We start from the raw sequence: 24,639 nt of genomic DNA on the forward strand, positions 1-24,639 counted from the left end.
AGCAGTTGGTGTACATGCACAGGCCAACACCTCCACCCAGCATTTCATTATCGTATGAAAATACGTCTGCAGATAATTTGCAACATCTTGGATTTTCTTATTACTCCTGATCACTAGGAGGCTATTGCTAATATCGTTATTCCCAAAACAGTAATACTTCTGGAGCTGTAACGATCTGGAAAAAGTTATCTGCTTGGTTTTGGTTTTGCATACATTATTAGTTCAATCTTACCTGGCTCAATATCTAGGGAATAGCTGTCAATCTTCAAATTGAGGCGTTGGGCTGCAGCATCACAGAAATCTTCCAAAACGCAGTGTACTGCTTCCGTGATATTGTATGGCACTGTCCTGGCAAATTTCATTTTGCTATTCACAATCACACTTCCATTCCTGAAGTTAAGTATTTCCAGGTGCTTAAAGCCTGTAAGGTTGGACTGAAGGTATGGAAGTAGCTGCAAAACAGAAATTTGCCTTTATTTTAACTTACTGTCAATGTCTACCTGCTATTAATTTCTCTTATAGTCACTTTTCATTATGAAGTGCACGCATCACACACTTATTTCTCTGAGTTTAATACAATTGTTAAACTCCACCACCAAATTCCCTTTTCTGTTTAGCACTATCTTCTTCTGGACTTTTGCATCTTTCTCAGTAATGTATTGAGATGGATAGACAGCAATTTCCCCTGTAATGAAATGCACAGCAGTTGGGGAGTTTATTCATCTGGAAGAGAAAAAAATCACCTCACTCAGAAGCCAACTTTAATTATTTTCAAACATTCAATCTAGGCAGGTTAGGGCATAGCATAATAGGCACATTACTGAGCTGACCTGCTGCCCTATTGTACTCATAGAGAAAATCCATATCTAATCACATTCCCCCTGCTAAGCTATGATATATTTTAAAAGACCTATTTTTAAATCCAGCATGTAGACACAAGCCTTAGATGTAATCAGCACTGCTATACTGTTGACATGAATCTAAGAAAAAGCCAAATAAATTACATGCCAGGCATATATCTGGAGTCCCTTGAACAAGTAAAAACTTCCATCACTGACTTCATAAACTCTTCATACCCTGAGACATCCCAGGCTTATCGGTCCTTTAAAAACACAGCTTATCAGACCGAATTGTAGTAAGGTCTGATATTGTTAAAATACTGTGCTCTTCAGTATACTTCTTTAAACTGTGCCCGATTATTGCATGTGTTGTTCAAGTTGATTTTCACCCACCAATTGCATGAACTGTTGTTCTAGTGCTTTGTATTCTGGCGAACTCCTATTGAAGAGGTCATCAGAAAAGTGCATGTTGGTTACCCTCAGGCTGAAGAAAACCACTAGCTCTTTGCCTTTGGCTGCGGTTGTCATGAAGCTGGTAGTTACATACTTCAGCGTAGGAGCTGGGGTGGCTTCTGCAGGCTCAGTTGTCAGCACTGAGATATAACCGCTGCCATGCTCCACTTCATCCAGTGCTGCTGTGCTCATCACACTGACATGATCTAACTCGGCAGTAATATCCTGCACTCCTGTCCTGGTGCCATCGGGAGGAACGCTTTCAGATGCAGGCACCAAGGAATCTGGTACTTCAAGGGGCTGTTCGATGATCTGAGAGTGGCTGTAGGATGGGCTGGTTGCTGCAGGCAGTGGTGCTGTTTGGTCTGATGGTAGCACGTCTGTAATAACATCTTCAGGCTGCACGGTAGAGAGATCACTTGAACCAATAAAGAAAGGCAACGTTTCGTAAGTGTTGGCTGTAACTAAAATGTCATCACCTGATGATTCTGGCTCATCCATGAACTTAACTGCTGCAGAAAAACAGGAGAAAAACAGATAGCTATTTTGAAAAGCAAGTATAACAAACATCAAGCATGGAAATGACATGTATATTGTATTTCCACTGAAGCATTTTTAAAAACAAGCTTTAACACTATCTAAACATGAAAATGTTATTTCCATCACGAAGGAAGGACTACTGGAATAAAACACCTCATTCACGTGTTTGAGTGATGAGATTTCTGTGAGTGTTGTGTTTAAATAATAATTACACTTGGTAAATATTTCCTGAGCCATTCCAAAGCACATTCTTGTTTTGAAGGTACATAATCACACTGTCAGTTTATATTGACTGAAAGAGTAGATCGCAGCTTTGAGTTGTCTGCTCGGATCACTTGCATGCCAGAGACATTCTATTCCCCTCTACGAGAGGTTAAAGCCAGTAATCATAAAATGTGGTTAAGAAAAACAGTACAGCCTCTTCAGATGCAAACTTTGTTGATTTACGTAAAAGACAACAGCACCAGTGAAAACAAATTCAAACCTTAAGAAATCATCTGCTGCACCTGTAGCAGCCATTTGATCCAGATGCTGAACTTTTATGAGGTCCCCATTGGGGCTTGGCATGGATCTAGGATGTGTGATAGCTGTAGCTGAAATCCAAATCTAAAGCATGATGAATGAGACTCTCTGAATTTGGCTTACGGCTACCTGGCCACAATGACTTCACAGAAAATGAGAGCCTCCAAGCAACAGATATCTACCCAAGCTGACAACTTTGTCCTTTTCCAGTGATATACTTATGTGGGCTCTTCACATGGGACTTTTAGCAGCCCCCTGCAGGCAAAATCACTTGTCACCTGATAGGAAAGGAGTTTTTCTCCAGTTGATGAAATCTTCCATTCCCTATGCACTAATTTCCTCCCAGTGGCCAATGAAATTACCCCGACTGAAGGAGGTGGCAACTATCCTGTCCATGGCATAGGAGTTGCCCGTGGATGTTCTTTGTGTCCCTTTCCGTTTCCTTGCTTCTAAATGAACGATGTCCAATCTTCTGCTTATTGTATTGCTAGTTTTAGGAACAAATGTACATTTTCGACAAAGAAAAGCTTAATACGAGTTAGCTGTCTATTTTCTTGATGATGTTAAATTAGCTCTTTGCTTCCTCCCTGCAGATACAATGCCTTGGTCTAATGTAGATTATTTTCTATACAGCCATATATAGCCCTATTCTGCTAAGCTGACCACACTTCTCAAAACAGCAAAGAATTGCTCTAAGGTACTGTATGTGGTTTTACTAGAATTAGATGCTTGAAAAGAATTTTCTCCCATCTGGTTACCACTTTGTATAAACTTATGTTAAGAGCTGTTACATATATATTTTTTCCCCTTTATCATTTGTTTCATTATGTATGTTGTAGTATATGTACGGTGATTCAGTGACAGTAGTGTAAAAAGATAAATAAAACACATGCTAATAAAATAAAATAAGTTAATAATATAAAAATAATAAATAGTATAATATATAAATATATATAAAATTAATATATGTAAACAATAAATAGTATCAATAGATACTTTGCCATCCAGAGGGACCTGGACAAGCTCAAGAAGTGGGCCCATGTGAAACTCACGAGGTTCAACAAAGCCAAGTGCAAGGTCCTGCACCTGGGTCAGGGCATCCCCCAGTATCAATACAGGCTGGGGGATGAAGGGATTGAGGGCAGCCCTGCCAAGAAGGACTTTGGAGTGCTGGGAATGAAAAGCTGGACGTGAGCCGACAATGTGCACTTGCAGCCCAGAAGGCCAGCCGTATCTGGGCTGCATCAAAAGAAGTGTGGCCAGCAGGTCGAGGGAGGTGATTCTGCCCCTCTACTCTGCTCTGGTGAGGAGAGTCCACCTGGAGTGCTGTGTCCAGCTCTGGAATCCTCAGCACAGGAAAGACATGGAGGTGTCGGATCGGGTCCAGAGGAGGGCCACAAAAATGATCAGAGGGATGGAACACCTCTTCTATGAGGAAAAGCTGAGAGAGTTGGGGTTGTTCAGCCTGGAGAAGAGAAGGTTCCAGGGAGACCTTCTTGCAGCTTTTCAGTATTTAAAGGAGTCTTATAAGAAAGGCGGGGACAGACTTTTTAGTAGGGCCTGTAGCGACAGGACAAGGGGGGAATGGTTTTAAACTGAAAGAGGGTAGATTTAGATTGCACATAAGGAAGACATTTTTTACAATGAGGGTGGTGAAACACTGGCACGGTTTGCCCAGAGAGGTGGTAGATGCCCCACCCGTGGAAACATTCAAGGTCAGGCTGGGCAGGGCTCTGAGCAACCTGATCTAGTTGCAGATGTCCTTGCTGATTGCAGGGGGTTTGGACTAGATGACCTTTAAAGGTCCCTTCCAACCCAAACTAGTCTATGATTCTATGATCTATCAATAGTGATTAAGTAAAACACATAATAGACTGACCAGTGATCTGTTGGAGTAGGTTGTGAGAGAGCTAGATTTACTTTTTGCTTCCTCTTCTAACTCCTCAGGAGTCTTAGAACACGCCTTTGCGCGGTATTGATCTCACTTGTAGAAGGCATTTAAAAGTGAGATGCATCCTCTAAGTCGGTCATCTTTGTTCCCTTTTTAGTCAATAGAGAGACATTTATCTCACATGAAGAAAACCATCCAAACATATGCTGCATCTTTTGAAGTGCCTGTATCTTTCTGTTGTCTTCAGAACATACACAAGGAATTTATGTAAGATGTCTGATTTTCCCCTTACATAGTTTCTGTTATCTAAATAAATCTCTTCAGCTCCTTGTAGCATTATTGAGGTTCACTGATTTCTCTGAGGTGCTCAAGTATTAGAGCGATAAGGACTATTAAAGTTTTTTGAAAAGGGGAAACACTTTCCATTGTGTTGTAGTTTGACACTGCCAGCAGGTAGTGTCAGTTCTGGCTCTGGTGAAAGGTCAGTGAGTTTTACTCTGGAATACCAGTAACATGGTGTTATTGGAGTGTACCTTCTCCGAGTTCTAAGGTTTTCCGTTTGTTAGAAGTGTTTCGCATGCCTTGGCTGAAGGAAGAACTAGGTTTTTTCTGTCTGTTCTATGGGGAAGTGAACTTCTAGAAAAAATTTCCAAAAATAACCTGGGTACTCTGAAGCAGAACTCCTCAGATAAAGCAGCTTGGAAGGATCATTACTGATCTGCTTCTATTTATGCAGTCACTACATTGGTAAGTAGTGCAAATGTTATTCCATTACAAATAAACCAGTCTGAAAGCACAATGTATTTTAAGACTCTTTTTAACAGGTATCGAGTAACAGATGCTAACATTGTATTTCAGCAAGGTGCTGAGGAATATCAGGCAAATTCTTGCTAGAACAGAGTTTATCACAGCAGCAGTGCATGTTGTCATAGCTACACATGAAAAAGCATTCTAGAAACAAGATGTGGGCTGCTCCGACAAAAGTAACCAAGGAAAGGACACCTTCCACATTTGCTGCTTTCTGGATGCACAAAATATTGCAAGTTTGTAAGGCAACTGCCTGCAAAATGCTCCCCTTCTGTTGAAGACCAGGTTATTAGCTACTGTTACATGTTCTCGCAGGATGCCCCTGTTATCTTGCAGCTACAGAGCAGTCACCAAAGATGCTTCTTCCAAACAGTTCCCAAACTGGCCTGGGCAGCTGATGATGATGGAGAAACATTTTGTTATACTTTGGCACTTTGGAACAAATCAGTAGGAGCTGGGTGCTGCCAAGGTTTTCCAGAGACCAGGTTTTAGAGGAGGCAACTGCAAAGCAGTGGCATGACACAGGGGGTGGCTATTTTGCCCTTAACACTAGCTGGCTGATGGTAAGTTATTGAAGATCACTCATCTCTGTCAATATTTAGTATCCCTTTCACGTATTGAACAAGGCAAATTTTTATAGTTAATTTTGTTGCCTTCATCTGCATGCATGAAAACATTTTCCCCCAAGTGCCTCATTTTAACTGACAGAATATTTGGAAACCAGAATGATTTAGATGATAAAAATTCCCACTTGATAAGAGACTATATTTCACCTATTTTGGGTTTCATATTTAGGGCTGAGTTCTAATCCCATATTTATCAGCAGTGAACTCACTAAAATCAATGGGACTGTGGTAGCATAAAACCTGAGCAAGTGAGATCCGGATGTTTGGATTTGCCGTGAGGATCAGGAGTGCCCAGTCCTATGGCCCTTAGGGGAAAAACATTCTGCCAGACTGTAAAATAGTTCCTTACCTTTCACATGATATCCTCCCAGCTCCCTCCCACATCCCCAGTGGCTGTTCATGACTGAAGTGTACAAAATAACAAGCGAGCTTAGAGTACTGGTGATTCTGGAAAAGACTCTGAAGTACACTGCTAATATGAAGCATCTGTGTTGGATGGGATGCAGAAGAAGACCAAGTGCTGCATTCTCCTTTACTGCAAGGCCAGACTGTGGTGATCTGGAAGCACAACAGGACCACGAAGTGAGTGCGGCAAATTCCCATTTAAACTAGCACAGTTATGGAGTCTTCTTTTATTTGTTGCGATATGTAATTTACATTGCTGACAGTATAATACAAGGGCTACAGACCCAGGCCCTCCAGTCCTAGAGAGCAGCCAAAAAAAGAATAGCAAAGTGCTGTATGAAACCCGGGATTGTGCATGCCGCACGTAACACCAAATGCTGCACCACAGCTTGATGCCCTGACACTTCACTGAGAGCTTGAGATGCTTTTCTCTTGTCATGTCCTGGTGTTTCTTGTGTAATCAAGGATACGAACAGATTAGAAAAACAAAGCCTAGTGATGTTCTCTGTTTACAAAGCTCTTGCTATTACTTGTTACGCTGATAAGGAGTGAGAGTCACTTATTAGTTAGGGGAACTCAGAACAGATTTCTTAGCATTAATGCTTGAGGCATTAATGCAGGATGATCTACTGATGGGATGAACCTGCAGCTCCACAGAGCAAACCTCCTCTCAGCATGACAACATACACTCATATGACAGTATATGATCATGATGCTATTTGTTAGGCAGATTATATTTTAGAAAGAGATAACCACAAGAGAAAGAAGTACTGGAATGGCTTTGAAATTGCAGCAACTTTGAGGCAGAATAACCATATATATTACACATTTGGCATACAGCTGTATATACGTGTGTATATATATAGTCTATGCATAGACTATAAAGGTCTTCTGGCATCCTCTTATTTCAGGCAAAGTAACTTAAAAGGCCTTGAGGGCATACCAAGATGATCTTTGTGCACGTATCGCCTGTTTTCATAAGCTGTCAATTCTTATCAGTCACTGTCTCTCCAGCTGAGATAGAGAGTGACTGACCACAGAGGTGGTGTTAGTCCCTTGCAATGTGAAAGTAAACGCCTAAAAGGCTGCTGAGTGCCTACTGAAGCACACCAGTCCTGAACGCAGGGGTTACTGACCCTTTCTCTTGGTTGCACTTTGTCTAATACCATGTTACTGCTGCAAGACTTGCCTACACAAGTGACGTTGAAATCAGGAGTAAAATGATTTGCAACTGGTTTTGCCAAGCTTTTCCACTGTCTACACGAGACTTTGATAAAAATCAATCCTAAGGAGTTACAAACTATGGATGAAACAAAGAAGACCTAGACATTTGGAATGAAAAAAAACCCTTTGCATTTAAAATACTGGTTTTATATCTAAAACCAATATATATTGGTTTTCAGACTAGATATAAGGAAGAAATTTTTTCTGATGAGGGTGGTGAAACACTGGAACAGGTTGCCCAGAGAGGTGGTAGATGCCCCATCCCTGGAAACATTCAAGGTCAGGTTGGATGGGGCTCTGAGCAACTGATCTAGTTAAAGATGTCCCTGCCCATGGCAGGCGGGTTGGACTAGATGACCCTTAAAGGTCCCTTCCAACCCAAACTAGTCTATGATTCTATGATTCTATATGTGCATATATATATGTATAAAATTTTGAAATGGAACACAAAATACACTTAAACTGGTTCATCATAAAAATTATTTGTAAAACTTCACCTGGTTTGCCTTGTAGATGAGACTTTTACAGCAGAAAGCTAGAAAAAACACAGGCAATTATTTTATGAAACCTCTAAAAGTACAAACACTGAAGTTTTAGGCATTCTTAGTCTCAGCATATTTCATTTCAGCATACAGTTTGGTCTACTACACTATCATTCAGGTGTAGGGAACCCACAGAGAGCACGAAGTAAGATGCTGAACTCAAATATACCCCCAGAGAAACCATACTGAAGGTTAAACAATGGCATGGAATTAAAAATTGCTGTCAGCAATAAAAAAATCAACTCTAACTCTCAGCCACCACTTACCCTCCCACAAAGATGTTCACTGAACTCTCCAGATGTTTTTTTGTATTACATGGACAAGGCAGGACAATATTGTACTGAGGAGAGTTTTATATTTAAAATTAAACTGCTGTTGGCAAAGATGTGTAAACACTAAATTAAGAGGCAATTTCCTGGGCACATTGCTATATTAAATCTTTGTAAAAGGAGTGCTGCATGAAAGCATTTATTCCCAACTGAGGGAGTAAAATACATAGGTTTGACTTATCAGGAAAAATCAACTGCCATTTCAACAACTTTATTTTAGGTATCTAATTAGTTGGTCCTCTTACTTTTTTTTTAAGTGAGGAAAACCCTCCTAATTGACCATGAATAAGGAATTATTGTTTGGGAAAGGTCAAATTGTCATGAGACATTTTTCTAGAGGGTTTGCATTAATAAGAAGGCCCAGAAGGTTATACATTAAGAGGTTCTGGCGTTTCATGTCATTCATGAGCTCGATAAGCACTGACATTTCCTATTGGCAATAGACAAATTTTCCAAGTCCACTGACAGACATTGTTCTGTATATGTATGTTATAGTATTACAATGTATATGTATATATTTGTATACATGCTGCCTGAAGAAAATCACTAACGAAGGAAAAAGTGCAATTAAGAGATTGGTCCATAATGCAGGGTAAGAATCTCCTTATGGGCAGCTCTTCTGATATAAATACCAGATGGACTGGTACAGCAAATAGCTGGATTCAAATTTACATATTTTGTTGGTGCCTGAAATGCCACAAAATCCCTGGATGCAGGACTGTTGTGTACAAACAAATAGATAAAGTGCCGCATTTGTGTTTGAGGTCTTTCATTTTTAACTAGGGCACAAGTAAGATGAGGATTAAGAGAATTAAGAGAAGAGGATCATTAACCTAACGTGTCACAACAAATGTCTCGCAGCACATAATTACTGATTAAGTAACAAATGTCTTGCAGCACATAATTACTGATTAAGTTTGCCTTTTTAACTATAAAGCCAAGCCAGAAGAGCCAGAATGATCTATGGCTGTCATTCTGTCTGTCTATATGAACTCTCCAGAAGCCAGGTTCAGTGTCCTGTGAAACCAACAGAACTCCTTCTCCACCCCAGTTCACTGGGAGCGAACCCTACCTCTTCTCCATCTCCAGTCCTAAAAATTCTTGTATCTCTTGACCTTTTTTCCTTAGCATCCTCGCTGAAACTTTTTCAGTAGTCTACTTTTTCACAGAACAGCCTGATAGCTGCAGCTCTAGCTCTACTACTATGTAGTGCTCTGTGCAACTTTTATAAGAAGTTTATTCTGAAATTTTTCATACCTTGCAGCTGTGCTTCATCATCGTGTTTTCACCACCAAAGATGCAAATTAATGTCATTTTGACATGATGTCACAAGAGGAGTATTTTCTCTCCTAATAAAATACTACTTAGTAATGATAATTTTCTCTCATTATTCTCAGAACAATTCAGCTCTACCTGACACTCTGAAAACTAAAAGGATAACGTAAAATTTCAAAATCAAGACCTGAAAAGCTAAAACGCTGCAGAATTCAGGGTGTTGAGCAACTACAGCTTACTAATCTTGTCTGTGTTCATTATGAAAGAATCTTCCAAGGGTGCTTCTTTAGATGGGCTCCACACACTGGCATCAAGGCCCACCTTCTATTTGGTAACAACTGGACAACCTGGACAACCCTGTTTTATTGACCTTCATGCTCAGCTGAGTAATTTGACTGGGGCAACAGACTGTATGTTTGATTTGGGACGTTTGCTCCCAAACAGAGTTATGACATGGCCCTCATCTCACTTTGGGATCTTTACCATGATTCCTTTTTTTGGAGGTCAGTAGTATTATATACTGCTGCAATGACTGATGAAATAAAAAGCAAAGAATTCTTCACTTGTTCCTCAAAATGCATAAAGATTTAGAGTAAATCATTAAGAACAAAGCCGAGCCCTGACTACTTTTACTGCCCTGCAACTTTTCCCTCAGAGCAGCTAATTCTGCCTGAGAGAAGCAGAATGATGCAGCTCACAACAGTCTGCCTGCCCATAAACTTTTCACTGATGTAAATTAGGTGGTCTTAGTCAACTCACACAAAGTTTTCAGTACAGAGAAAGAATTCCCTTTATGGAATGTCTGAGAGTTAATATTTTCACTGATCTATCTCTCCTTGGGAAATGCAAGCTCCCTTAGCCTTCATGGAAGTCAGTCAGTAGCAAAAGGGAGTCGTATCTGCCTTTAGCAATTTCATGTTTGGTCACTGTACCTGTAAGAGCCCTCTGAAATATTGGTTTCTTGTGCAATGACAAATTCATTTTTTTCTTTGATTTTCATTCTCACATTCATTGGCCAATGCATGGCTGAAAAATAGTAAGTCAGCTTGCCATTTTCTGTTTTATTAAGGACTTTCTTTACTTCAATTAGCTATCTGCTAATAGTTTTCTCATGAAAGCTGTTTTTTGAATAAGCCTATTTCTTTAAAGCTTTGAAATAATGCAATAAATACATTTAATATACGATTTTTTAAACCTTTTCAGCTTCAAAGTAGTCCTTTAAGTACAACAGGTGAAAATACAATAGATATACAATTAATTGGGCAAGCTTACTTTATAGACCTGTGTCAAATTCGTATACTGAGAGACTGTTAAATTTTAACGACTGTCTTTGGCATTCTCATGTTTCAGCAGTTCTAAACGATTAAGCATTTCAGAAACACTTAAGTACTTTGAACAGTACAGGAATAGCTGGTGTTTAAAGCATCCCCAAAGCTCTGAGTAGCAATGTGTGACTTCATTCTGCACTGAAACTGTGCCATGGAAGTATCTGCGGAAAAGAGACTGGAGAGCACTCAGTGATAATCTGTTAAACCTGGGCCTGAACCATCATTCCACTACAATCTCTCCATTGACTTCAAGAGCTGCTGCACCTGGTTACGGTGACTGTTCTGCCTCTCTAAGTTACGACTCGGAAAAGATGCAGAAACATCCATTTGCCTCAGCACTCTTCTGACTACAACAGAAGAAAAATCAGTATTTCCATATTAATTGCTTTAGGCAGTTAACAGTATTCACACTTGTAATTAAGGGATTATAAAGTTGGATGTTAAGGCAGTATTCCTGTCCTTTATGAGAATACTATACAGACAGGTGTATAATTAGATACCTCGTATGGACAGTAGGTCCATGGTAGGTTATTTCCATGACCTGACAAGTCACATTTACAGAACCTTTACCCCATCTTCTACTGAGATTGCCAGATAAAATGACATTCTAGTGCGCAACGGCTCTAAAAGTCAGTTTTCTGATTAAAGTCCTCACTAAAGAAATGATTCAACTGAGATTAGAGTACTCTAGTGAAGTAGGGGAATTAGTAAGTACATTTACAATGAAAACATGTTAAAAATGCCAGAGGCCGCTGTGACTATTATTTCTTGTAAGCTATTTTGTATTGAAGTTCTGCACTATTTACTACCACAGTAAAATCATATTAAAATATATATTAAACAAGTAAGGTACCATGCTAAACTGAAAAGTTTGGACTTGATTGGTATTCACATAATGAATTAAATAGAGAAGCAAAACTGAGCAGCAGTGAATTTGCAAATATGAATACACTTCTACAAAGGAATGGAATCAAAGCTCAATAAGAAACATCTCACTTAAAAACATAGCTTTAGGAGGATTCTTATTCCCTTATGCCTGTTGTTGACTGGTCTACAATTAAATATGAAAAATTTATTTAGTGAGTTTAAAATAACAGTCTGTGTGAAAATAACCTAAAGCTTTACAAACATCTGGAAATGTAAAGAAGCATCCATCTAAAAGTTGCAAATATCCCTGCATACCACTGTAATGATTTTGGAGCTCCCCAAATGGAGAACCTGGAACCTGGAATATTATTTTTGATTTATTTTACTTTAGAATAATTAAAAACAAAATCTGACAGGTTACAATACCTATCCTTCAGAATTGAAAGTACCCTCCAAATCCTTGGCCACTTTCTCTATTTTTCTCAGCTGTGTGATAGGAAAAAAAAGAGCAAATTTTTTAGGTGATGGGACCATCAGACAGTTTTGTAGTATTGAATTTTATTTTTTTGCAAAATGGTAAAAACAAAATAGAATTCACATTATATAAATTGAAGTAATGTGTTGACCCAAGGACCTAAAAACAGAAAAGACAAACATGAAATTAGAAAGTTAAAACCCATGACTCTCTTAAAATCTTGTCATCAGATGAGCACTTTAAGACTTGCCAAGAAAAATGAAAACACTGAACACACATATTTTTTTTCATACTATATAGTTATTTGTATGTGAAAACCATGGAATTAATGGAATGAAAGTCACAGAATGAGGAGTATTTTATTCTTCTAAACTGTTGTGCCTTGGATGTACGTAATCTGATTTTTCTCATAGTTTTTAAAATGGAACAAGTGACTCTGTGAGAGAGAAATGGAAGGAGATATTTAACTGGGAAGATCCTGCTGGTTTTACACTATGTTGCATTGTAAGAATACATTTCAATTTTAATGATGTTGATAATGACTTTGGACCAGATGTCTTAGTGCTGACTTGGCTTGTTAAATCCAGCCATCATGGTTGGATTCTGAATCTGAGCAGCTCATAATAGCCAGAGCACTGTTGTTAGGGAGCAGGCAGTTTAAGTGTTAAACCCAGCAATAACTACACAGTACGGTAAAATGAATCTGTACAGCCTTTAGCTGTATCTTTGCTTTGAAATTCCCTAAGAGACCTTCATATAACACTGGGGTGCAGAAGTCATAGAATCATAGAATCATTAAGCTTGGAAAAGACCTCTAAGATCATCGAGTCCAACCGTCAACCCAAGACCACCATGCCCACTAAACCATGTCCCTAAGCGCGTCATCTACACGTCTTTTAAATACTTCCAGGGATGGTGACTCAACCACTTCCCTGGGCAGCCTGTTCCAAGGCCTGACCACTCTTTCAGTAAAGAAATTTCTCCTAATGTCCAGTCTAAACCTCCCTTGGCGCAACTTGAGGCCATTTCCTCTCATCCTATCGCTAGTTACTTGGCAGAAGAGACCAACACCCACCTCGCTACAACCTCCCTTCAGGTAGTTGTAGAGCGCGATGAGGTCTCCCCTCAGCCTCCTCTTCTCCAGGCTAAACAGTCCCAGTTCCCTCAGCCGCTCCTCATAAGACTTGTGCTCCAAACCCTTCACCAGCTTCATTGCCCTTCTCTGGACACGCTCTGGACACGCTCCAGCACCTCCATGTCCTTCTTGTAGTGAGGGGCCCAAAACTGAACACAGGATTCGAAGCGTGGCCTCACCAGTGCTGAGTACAGGGGCACGATCACCTCCCTGCTCCTGCTGGCCACACTATTTCTAATACAGGCTTAAGTCTTAAGACATATGCTAGTTTCTCAGAAAATGACATTTAAATAAATATTTGGGATTGTTCTCACATAAAATATTTGGATTAAGATACATGGATTGCATTTAACTTTTCTTAACTGTTGTTGGGTAGCAGTGATAATACAAGGATGAAACATTATTTGTTACTGTAAAAAAGAGTCACTGATCATAGAACTTACAGATATAACGGGAAACTAAAACAAGGAAAAAATAACTAGTTAGCTGTCTGTAAACTACCCTGCTCCCTCCACATGAAAGAAATACTAGGTATAACTAGTACTAACCTTACAATAGTTTAAAGAGAAATTGTCAATAAAAGAGGAGAAAACTGGATTGTAATAGATTTGCCTGGACAAAGAGAAACAGATACTTTCTCATTAGCCCTTCCCAACAGAGGAGGAAGAATTTTTTTTTTTTGTCACTGCACCCAATGCTGAGTGTATTCTCTTCTGCCCTGCCATGTATTGCCAGCAAAGTTGTCTGTCCTGATGCTTTCAGGCATGCATTCTCCTCAAGCCACACTACTTTTTTCTTTATTGGAGCTTTGCAGTATCATGTAGGCATATGCTGAAGTTCTTCAAGAATTGTTCAGCACAATTTTGATTTATATTGTTTCATTTTAGAGTGACAGTTAATGCCCAATTCTGAAATGAGGAATAAGATATTTAATAGGGATGAGAATGGAACTTATCTTAATGATCTAAGACAAGTTTAGCCAGGTCTTCTGCCACTGCTCTAGGCTACATATACATTTAGGGGAAATGACTGAAATGTATTACTGCTGCAGTATTTTTCCAACCTAATGCCTCCTGATTTCTAGCAAAATAAATCAAAACAATGGCAAGTTTTATTGAAAGGTGTTGCTTAGGAATTGAAATCCTCAGGTATGGAGATGTCATTCATGAATAATACTTCTTGTTTTCTCAGTCAATCCTTAGCAGGTTTTGCTATACCAACAATATCCTCCTCCCACTCTGCTTGAAAGCCCATCATTCCAAATTGCATGGCAATAAAGATGGTTATTAAAGGAATATTTGGACATACATAAAAATTTGACTGTAAACTCAGTTATCTGTTATTGGTACCACTATTCTAAAAGTATTGCATTCTACAATGCTTTAATTAAAAACAAAATCCACCAACTGGGGAAGAATGAAAAAGAAACCTAAACATGTAAATGCAATAAAATGAACAAGAAACTAACTTGTTTGCATCCAGGCTTAGTTTAATCATGTTCTTATTGATGCACATAATGATCTTACCATTCTACAGAAGTAGTGACGAAGTTGCAACAAGAAGTTCGAGGGCACTTTGAGACCTTGGGACGACTGATTAAGGGATTGGGAGAACAAGTAGTGTTCTCCTCTATGCTTCCAGTTGCAGGGAATGATGAGGGAAGAAACACGAAGAGCCAGCAGATCAATACCTGGCTCCGAGCCTCGTGTCACTGGCAGAATTTTGGGTTTTTTGATCGTGGGTCAGTCTATATGACACCAGGCCTGCTGGCGACAGACAGGGTGCACCTGTCTCAAAGAGGGAAAAGGATCTTTGCACAGGAGTGAGCAGGGCTCATTGAAAGAGCTCTAAACTAGATCTGAAGGAGGAAAAGGATAAAACCAGGCTCGCTAGAGATAAGCCTGGGGATGGCATGCTAATGTTTGAGGGACAGTGTCCTAGCGAGGTCTAATGGAGGTAGGGGACAGAGATCCACGCGGCAGCAAAGACGCAAGGGTTATTGATGTGTTAGAAACCATGGAAGCGCCTGAGGATGGTCACATAGGAATTAGGGCTTCTCCCCGCAAAAAGGTAGCGGGATCAATAGCCCAGCTGAAGTGCATCTACACCAATGCACGCAGCATGGGCAACAAACAGGAGGAGCTGGAAGCCATTGTGCAGCAGGAAAACGATGATATAGTTGCCATCACGGAAACATGGTGGGATGACTCACACAAGTGGAGTGCTGCAATGGATATCCCCTTCAGAAGGGATAGCAAGGAAGGAGAGGTGGTGGGGTAGCCCTGTATGTTAGGGAGTGTTTTGATTGTCTAGAGCTTAATGATGGTGCAGATAGGGTTGAGTGTTTATGGGTAAGAATCAGGGGGAAGGCCAACAAGGCAGATATCTTGGTGGGAGTCTGTTATAGACCAGCCAACCAGGATGAAGAGGCAGACGAGCTATTCTATAGGCAGCTGGGAGAAGTCTCACAATTGCTAGCCCTTGTTCTCGTGGGAGACTTCAACTTACCAGATGTCTGCTGGAAACACAGCAGAGAGGAAACAGTCTAGGAGGTTCCTGTCACTTCCTGACACAGCTGGTGAGTGAGACAACTAGGGAAGGCGCCCCGCTGGACCTGTTGTTTGCGAACCGAGAAGGACTTGTACGTGATGTGGCGGTTGGAGGCCGTCTTGGGCGTAGTGATCACAAAATGACGGCGTTTTTGATTCTTGGAGAAGTAAGGAGTGGGATCAGCAGAATTGACACCTTGAATTTCTGGAGGGCAGACTTTGGCCTGTTTAGGAGCCTGGTTGAGAGAGTCCCTTGGGAGGCAGTCCTGAAGGGCAAAGGAGTCCAGGAAGGCTGGACATTCTTCAAGAAGGAAATCTTAAAGGCGCAGGAGCAGGCTGTCCCCGTGTGCAGAAAGATGAGCCGGTGGGGAAGACCGGCGTGGCTGAACAGAGAGTTTTGGCTGGAACTCAGGAGAAAAAGGAGAGTTTATGACCTTTGGAAGAAGGGGCAGGCAACTCAGGAGGACTACAAGGATGTCGTGAGGTTATGCAGGGAGAAAATTAGAAGGGCCAAAGCCCAACTAGAACTTAATCTGGCTACTGCCATAAAAGACAATAAAAAATGTTTCTATAAATACATTAGCAACAAAAGGAAGGCTAAGGAGAATCTCCACCCTTTATTGGATGTGGGGGAAAACATAGTGACAAAGGATGAGGAAAAGGCTGAGGTACTTAATGCCTTCTTTACCTCAGTCTTTAATAGTAAGACCAGTTGTTCTCAGGGTAGCCAGCCCCCTGAGCTGGAAGACAGGGACAGGGAGCAGAAAGAAGCCCCCATAATCCACGGGGAAATGGTTAGCAACCTGCCACATCTCTTAGACACACACAAATCTATGGGGCTGGATAGGATCCGCCCAAGGATACTGAGGGAGCTGGCAGAAGTGCTCACCAAGTCACTTTCAACCCTTTATCAGCAGTCCTGGCTAACCGAGGAGGTCCTAGTTGACTGGAAGTTAGCAAATGTGATGCCTATCTACAAGAAGGGCTGGAAAGGTGATCTGGGGAACTACAGGCCTGTCAGTCTGACCTCAGGGCCGGGGAAGGTTATGGAGCAGATCATCTTGGGTGCCATCACACGGCATGTACAGGACAACCAGGTGATCAGGCCCAGTCAGCATGGGTTTATGAAAGGCAGGTCCTGCTTGACTAACCTGATGTCCTTCTATGACAAGGTGACCTGCTTAGTGGATGAGGGAAAGGGTGTGGAAGTTGTCTACGTGGACTATAGTAAAGCCTTTGACACCGTTTCCCACAGCATCTCCTGGAGAAACTGGCTGCTCATGGCTTGGACGGGTGTACTCTTCACTGGGTAAAAAACTGGCTGGATGGCCGGGCCCAGAGAGTTGTGGTGAATGGAGTTAAATCCAGTTGGTGGCTGGTCACAAGTGGTGTTCCCCAGGGCTCAGTTTTGGGGCCAGTTCTGTTTAATATCTTTATCAATGATCTGGATGAGGGAATCGAGTGCTCCCTCAGTAAGTTTGCAGACAACACCAAGTTGGGTGGGAGTGTTGATCTGCTGGAGGGTAGGAAGGCTCTACAGAGGGATCTGGACAGGCTGGAACGATGGGCCAAGGCCAACTGTATGAGGTTCAACTTAGTCTCGGGTCCTGCACTTCAGCCACAACAACCCCATGCAACGCTACAGGCTTGGGGAAGAGTGGCTGGAAAGCTGCCCGTCAGAAAAGGACCTGGGAGTGCTGGTTGACAGCCGGCTGAACGTGAGCCAGCAGTGTGCCCAGGTGGCCAAGAAGGCCAATTAGCATCCTGGCTTGTATCAGAAATAGTGTGGCCAGCAGCACTAGGGAAGTGATCGTGCCCCTGTACTCGGCACTGGTGAGGCCGCACCTCGAATCCTGTGTTCAGTTTTGGGCCCCTCACTACAAGAAGGACATGGAGGTGCTGGAGCGTGTCCAGAGAAGGGCAACAAAGCTGATGAAGGGTCTGGACAATAAGTCCTATGAAGAGTGGCTGAGGGAACTGGGGTGTTTAGCCTGGAGAAATGGAGGCTGAGGGGAGACCTCATCGCGCTCTACAACTACCTGAAAGGAGGTTGTAGTGAGGTGGGTGTTGGTCTCTTCTGCCAAGTAACAAGCGATAGGACGAGAGGAAATGGCCTCAAGTTGTGCCAGGAGAGGTTTAGATTGGACACTAGGAAAAACTTCTTCACAGAAAGGGTTGTCAAGCATTGGAACAGGCTGCCCAGGGAAGTGGTTGAGTCACCATCCCTGGAGGTATTTCAAAGATGTGTAGGTGTGGTGCTGAGGGACATGGTTTAGTGGTGGACTTGGCAGTGCTAGGTTAACAGTTGGACTTGATGATCTTACAGGTCTTTTCCAACCGAAACCATTCTATGATTCTACGATTCTATGAAAAATGCCAGGCTGAGCTCAAATGGACTTTTTTATGCTGGAAGGATACTGAATCCTCTGAAGAGAGGACTGTAATAATTTTAGAAAATCAAAATTTTAGTACCATTTGATCGTAACAGGTTATTTCTCAAAGCCAGCATTTCTAGCAAGACCAAGGATTTTTAATGAGTGAAGGAAATGCATTATTTAGGGCATGTTAGTCTCAGTAGTGCCAGTTTACCTGATATTTGTTCCAACCAGACTATATGACATGTAAACTTCATTAGCTTCATTCATTTATAACCTGGCAAAGGGTAATCTTACACCCTTAGCTTAAAAATCTGTATTACTTGTTTTAAAATATTTTTCTTATTTTACTATTGCATTGGTCACAGGTTTTTAAATAATTTTATTCAGGACATTAATATGTTATTTTTCAGCTTGAAATCTTGTCTCTGCACACAAGCAGAAGGGTGATCATGGATTGGTTTTAGCACAAGATGGGATCTGGAATCTATGAAAGCCTATATCACATATGTTACGTCTCACTCTAGTGGAGGGTTACCTGCAAGTGATGAAAAGCTTAAGTTTTGACTAGTGGATTGATTTTAAGTCAGCAGTATTATGGTGATTTTGAAGGGAGGGAGATGATTTGTTTAGAGTGAAATAGCATTCAACGTGGAAGGGGACAATCATCAGGGGAAGGCTAATTATAGAAGTGATAGCATTTGGAAATCAGAGATACTGAAGGATGGTTAGCTTTGAGAGCCTAAAAGGGAGACTGTGAGGAACATGGGAATTAGCTGGAGCAATGGAGTTTACTAGCAACAGTGATGCCTGTGTGAGAAAGAACAGAATATGAGCACCTGGTGCAGGTGTGCACCAGTGGAAACAATGGGATAGCAATGTGTGCTTGTGTCTGGGGAAAAGACTTAAAAGTAAAAAGTATGTGTGAACAAGTGGCAGAGCACTGAGGTATATCTTCCTGCTATCTATATAGGTGGAGAATGAAGTGTTACATTTTTTTTCATTATACACATAGCTCAGAAGATTTGCCTCTGGATAAGCAAATTTTCTTAGCAGAAATATAAATTGTTTTCTGTACTTCACACAGTAATTTCAATGAGTCATTGGAGTTACCAATTGCATATGAAGTAAAGTTTCACTTCTTTTGGTTAATGTGCATTTCTATTGTGTATTTGGGGGTGCATGAATAAGAAATCATATTTGAAGGAAGTGAAGCTTAACCTTAAAGTAAAACTGAACTGAAGTGATTGGATAGCTTAATAATTTAAACAAGTGATGTGTTAAATTGGGAAAATAGATAATACTCTGTTTCTCTCATACCTTTTTGCTTGGATTAGTCACTTCATTTTAGCATTTTAAGTATGTTTTGAAGACGTGATGCAGGTTTTGCTCTATTCAGATTGTTCCTGCTGTTCCCAGCATAGAGATAGCTGAGCAGCAGACTGTCATTAAATTTTGGCCATATGCTAATCACATATTCTAATATCTTTAGGACTATTCAGGATACCTGTAGCACTCTGAGTATGCAATTCTAACTTTATCACAACAGTGAACATACTATGACCTTTTTCTTAAATCTGACATATCCTAATATGGGCCTGCTGAAACTTTTGCATTCAGCTTCATCTTCAATTCACAGATAACTTTTAGTCTAATCAATATTGTATATAATGCTTGAGAAAATGACGTAGCTAGACCTACCTGTTCACTTCTCCACACATCAGACTGAAGCAGCACCTCCGTGAAAAGAATTCTTTGCACATCTGAAGCGTCAAGAGACAAGTGAAAGGGCACAGAGAAGAACTGATGGGGGAGAATGTTGAGAAAAGCCTGTCAGTTTATGGTCAAAGAAAACAGAAGAAAAACAAAAAAACATGCAAGGAAACAGAAGAGTTCTTACCCTGTATAACCATCCATGTGAAAAAACTGGTGAGCATTCCTGACACAAAGAATGAGTGAATTCCAATCCTGGGAACATCCAGAGCAGTTCTTGCAAGAAGTAATGGGATTTTCTTTTCCATGACAATGCTGGTTATGCCAAATAGAAAGCTATGCTAAGCACAAATGGTGCTTGGGCAGCTGGGGATGAAGCAAAGGCAGAAAGAATCCCCAAACATCCAGAAAACTGAATTTTTCTAGAGATTGCTTAGCAATAGTAGTGAGTGAGGAGTGCACAACCGTATTAACTGTTGCCAGGAGGAAGGTATCAAAGGGGACCACTCACAACAAGGCTGTGTGAATGTGAGAGAAATTATGGAAATTAATGAGGTTCTTATCAGTTACATATACAGAGATGTGACCACCATCATCAGTGTTTTTTTCTCACAGAAAAAACTCTGATCACCCTGCAGAGTCGTCTTCTCTCAGAGTCTTTCTTAAGAGCTTGAAGATGATCCAGGCTGGTGAGACTGAGTTGTATTACAACGGAATAGCTAAAGTATTTTACTGCTAGCTTTATTTTGGCCTATGCTTCTGCAATAACTTCTCCAGAAATATTGCTTCCTCCATGACCGTCAGGATTTTGGGATAACCATTTCCCTGGGTTGTATAATTTGTTAGTAGTTACAATTGAAACAAATAGAAATTAAAATTCTTCTTACTGTTTAGGAAGTAAAAGTATATCATTATTGTTGTTACAGACTTCATGAACAGTTTTATGTGTTTATACATTTGTTTGCATTTGTTTTACTGCTGAAATTTTCTTGGGTTTTGAAATACAATCTATCTAATACATTACACAAGTGGCTTCCTTTCTGAATGGTCATACTGTTTTAGATAGAGTCACAGGAATACTGCAAAGAGAGGGAGAAGAAATTTAACCGTACAGAAAACATATTGATGAGTTAACTCCAGAGGGGAAAAAAAAATATGAAGAAGAAAGAGGAATGCTAAAGAACACTGAACAGGCATCATCTCAGACAGGAGAAAAAAGCAGATTTTTTGCTCTGGTTGTAAGGGGAAGATTGAAATAGCCTAGATTTTGAAGGTGTTACAGCAAAGAAAAACCTTTTTGAGTAGTCAAATGTTTAAACCATGACATCTGATCCAGGCATTTCAGAACTTTCAGTAAGAGGTCTGGAAATTTGTACCAGGGTTTTTCTCTTAATTCTATTGAGAAATCTCAAAACGGAATTTGAAATTCAAAGGTTAGGCTTACTTTAAAGACAGCTTAGCATCTTCCTAGTACTTCTGGGCTACTTCAAGGGGTGGAATAACTACCATTTGGCCAGCACAGCTGTCTAATCACTGGTCTGCTCTTTACTGCCCATGGACAGCATCACTGTCCAGAATGAACACAGTACCATCTGAAAGAAGCTTTACACCTGCTCCTGGCTCATTCCTCCCACTGTCTGCCCAAGCCTGACAAATCCCATCCCGCACAGCTTAAAAGGACACCTCTTGTTAGTTTGACTCCTCTTCCCTCACCAGTTTTTTACTTTCCTTTCCCTAGATGTTGTATGCAGAACTTTGTGTGTGTGAGGCTGAGTCTGATTATATTTTTGGGAGCTGTGAAATAATTTCTTTTATTGCTTTGCTTAGTGACCTCAGGTAGGCGCAATTAAAATAGTTGTAGACATTCAGTGTTCAGGAATCTGTAGTAATGTTCAGCCTGTAGTTACACATACACATAACCAATGCAATAAAGTCCATCTGTGAAACATACAGCTGATGAGGACACCTAAAAGAATCTCAAACTACATTATTTCTGCTAGCCAGCTCCTCCTTTTATGGTAAAGAAGAGTGAATTTAAAGTTCTAAATATGTGAGGAAGAAAATTTGCTCCATCTTCTGGACTGTAGGATGGGGAAATATCTGGAAATTAACGTAGTAGAATTGCAGGGAACTGTTTAAACCCTGACCCTCTGTCCAACCTTATATAACACTGTCTAAATAGTTCCTGACGTTTCACACCAGCAACAGTTAAAAGTTGTTTGTTTTTTTTTTCTTTTAATAGTACTAAGAAACATGGCTATGAAATGCAGCCAGGCACAAATTGTGAAAAATTCTGTACCTGCTAGTGGGGAATTCTGTTTGCCATATTAAAATTAATATCACTGACACTGTTGACTTTAATAAAACCTCTGTCATAAATGTTGTAAAGTCCTGAATTTCCAGACCAAATTCTATCAGTTCCTATCAAATATGCAACATCTAGGGAAATAAAAGAATACAGGGAATGCTGTACACAGGACTTCTAGAATTGAAAAAGCTATAAAAAGAGAAAAAGTTTTAAAGAGTTTACACTGTTTACTCTTTTAAGAACTCAGTAAATAGATTTTCAACATCTCTCTTCTGTTAAGAATGCAGTATGTTTTGTGTACTATAAGATTTTAAGCAAATATAATAACTACAGCTTTGTGTCATTGCGAACACGGCATCCCTTCTTTTTAGACAGGGAACAATAATTTTTCTCCTTCTACTCAGCTGCAGAGATGATGATGGAATTCTTATATTTTAGTGCTTGTTTTGGACATAACTTGTATTCCACAAGGAGGAACAAGATAGTGGGCCTTATTTTGGGGAACCTTTCTTTTACAGCTGTAGACAGTTCATTCTGTTTTGCAGATTGGCAGGTTCCAACCCAAATGTGCAACAGTATTTAAAGGGTTAGCACCAGGTGCTTAGGGGATCAAACCTGCACTTACAGAAGATCCACACCTCTTTAAGCGAACAAGTCCATGTTCTTTGGGCACTGGCAATAATGGCTTTAGGAAGAAGAAAAACCTTTATGTATTTTTTTACTGAATTACAAATTATATGAGAAAAATTTGTTAAAGATATCTGGGTTAGTAAGCAGTGAACTTTCCATTTGTATTATCCTTCCTAAAATTTCCCTTGGTCCTGATATTTGCCTGACGACATTGAAACTTATTAAACTATGCAATGTATTGTCTCTGAGGATCATTTAGAAACACATAATCTAATCCCCATTTTGATCTGAGGTATCAAAGCCTGTGCAAGAGTCAAATGAACTGTGGTCCCACACTGTCACTGTGGAATGATCAAGCAAGTTTGAACCTCCTGTATCCCTCCTCCCATCCAGTGAAATAACAGTCAGACAGGAACTATAATAAATTGCAATAAATAAATTCTTTACAATTTTTGAGCTGAAGAAAAAGAATGGAACTAGTATCTTCAGCATAAGTTGCTCTGCATTTGTGGTGAGTCAAATACCCTCTGCTGCTTCTCGTCAGTCATTTGGAGCTGTTAGGCTACAAGTTTTTTCAGCTATTTAGCAAATTGCGAAATAGATATGTGGTTTTATGTGGTTTTTATGACATCAAATCCCTAACCCAATGAATGAATAGAATGAAAAATGCATATGACTTTTTTTTCCCCCTGCAAATGTAACACTTTTCCACAGTTATAATGAATGTTATTTAAAGGTATGACGTACTGTTTTTTGAAGGTATGCTGTGCTTTTATCAGCAGCATTACAAGACTTCTCGGCATGCATTTGAAAATAGTTGTGTTTAACACTTGTCATCATAAACTTTGTTTTCAGGAACATTTCACAATTGATTCTTATAAGAGTTGATTTTCTAATCTTTAAGTCACTCTGCTAATCATAAAGTATTTGCCTTTCTCTTATTTCAGAACTCCGTATAAAGGCAAGACTATAGAACAGGAAGTTCTTACTCAGTACATAAACTACACTGTGCAACAACATGACCACGTAATATGTTATGCTCTTCCCTGTCCAGAGCTGATTAGTGTATGATCCCAAGTGGCAGCTTTTACATTCTTTGTTCTTTAAAACGCTGATCTTGTTATTCACTGGATCCAGAAAGAACAATACTATAGACATTACACTACATGGGCATTCCCCTCTCTCACATTTCTGCTGTGTGGGCCCATTGTGAAGGATGTTATCACCATGCAGTGGGGTATTTCCAATCAGCTACGCAAACATTGCCTGTTTGCCTTACAGGATGTGGCCGGGCAGCGGGGATGAAGGTGCCGTCTTGCTGTTTCTGGGCATGCTGGGTCAGGAGGAACATCTTGAAAGGGGGAGGAGGGTTCATTATGCTCAGTCCAGGAGGCTTCTGGAGTGCAGGGTGGGACATAAAAGGCCAAGGACTGAGCAAGGAGGGAGCCGGTGGAACAAGGACAGAGTAGAGCCTCCTATGGGAGCAGGGAACTTCCCTGAAGCAGGAAGCAAACTTACAAGCTTTGAGGATGACATTCTCAGAAGCACTGAGTGTGGTTGTGCAAGCTAATGTGGGAATTTTGCCACTGAATTTGTTTTTTGTTTGTTCTTCTTTGCAGATTTTTTAGTATTGCTTAGAGACTACGTGGGGACTTCAGAGAATCCTGTTGATTACTATGAAGTTCTTACCTGCCCTCTGCTTTTCTGTTGAGAGGGTCAGTCAAAAATCTGAGACAAAGCACATCTGAATATTCATCAAAGAACTAATTCCTCCCATGTGTTTGTAGCGACCTCTTGCATCTCACA

At 40.4% G+C, this 24,639-nt stretch overlaps 1 protein-coding gene across 1 annotated transcript in view; it reads right to left on the reverse strand.

The window, feature by feature from the left end:
• The window catches only part of IMPG1 (interphotoreceptor matrix proteoglycan 1), a 66,628-nt gene that overhangs the window by 6,431 nt on the left and 35,558 nt on the right, over positions 1-24,639 (reverse strand). Inside the window, exons 13-14 of the mRNA XM_075148035.1 lie at positions 1,233-1,804; positions 233-452 (exon numbers count right to left, since the gene is read on the reverse strand). Of these exons, the coding sequence (XP_075004136.1) occupies positions 233-452; positions 1,233-1,804 (792 nt within the window). The remainder of the gene's footprint in view (positions 1-232; positions 453-1,232; positions 1,805-24,639) is intronic.

Source organism: Calonectris borealis, chromosome 3 (genome assembly GCF_964195595.1).
Source record: "Calonectris borealis chromosome 3, bCalBor7.hap1.2, whole genome shotgun sequence".
Classification (NCBI taxonomy): Eukaryota; Metazoa; Chordata; class Aves; order Procellariiformes; family Procellariidae; genus Calonectris; species Calonectris borealis.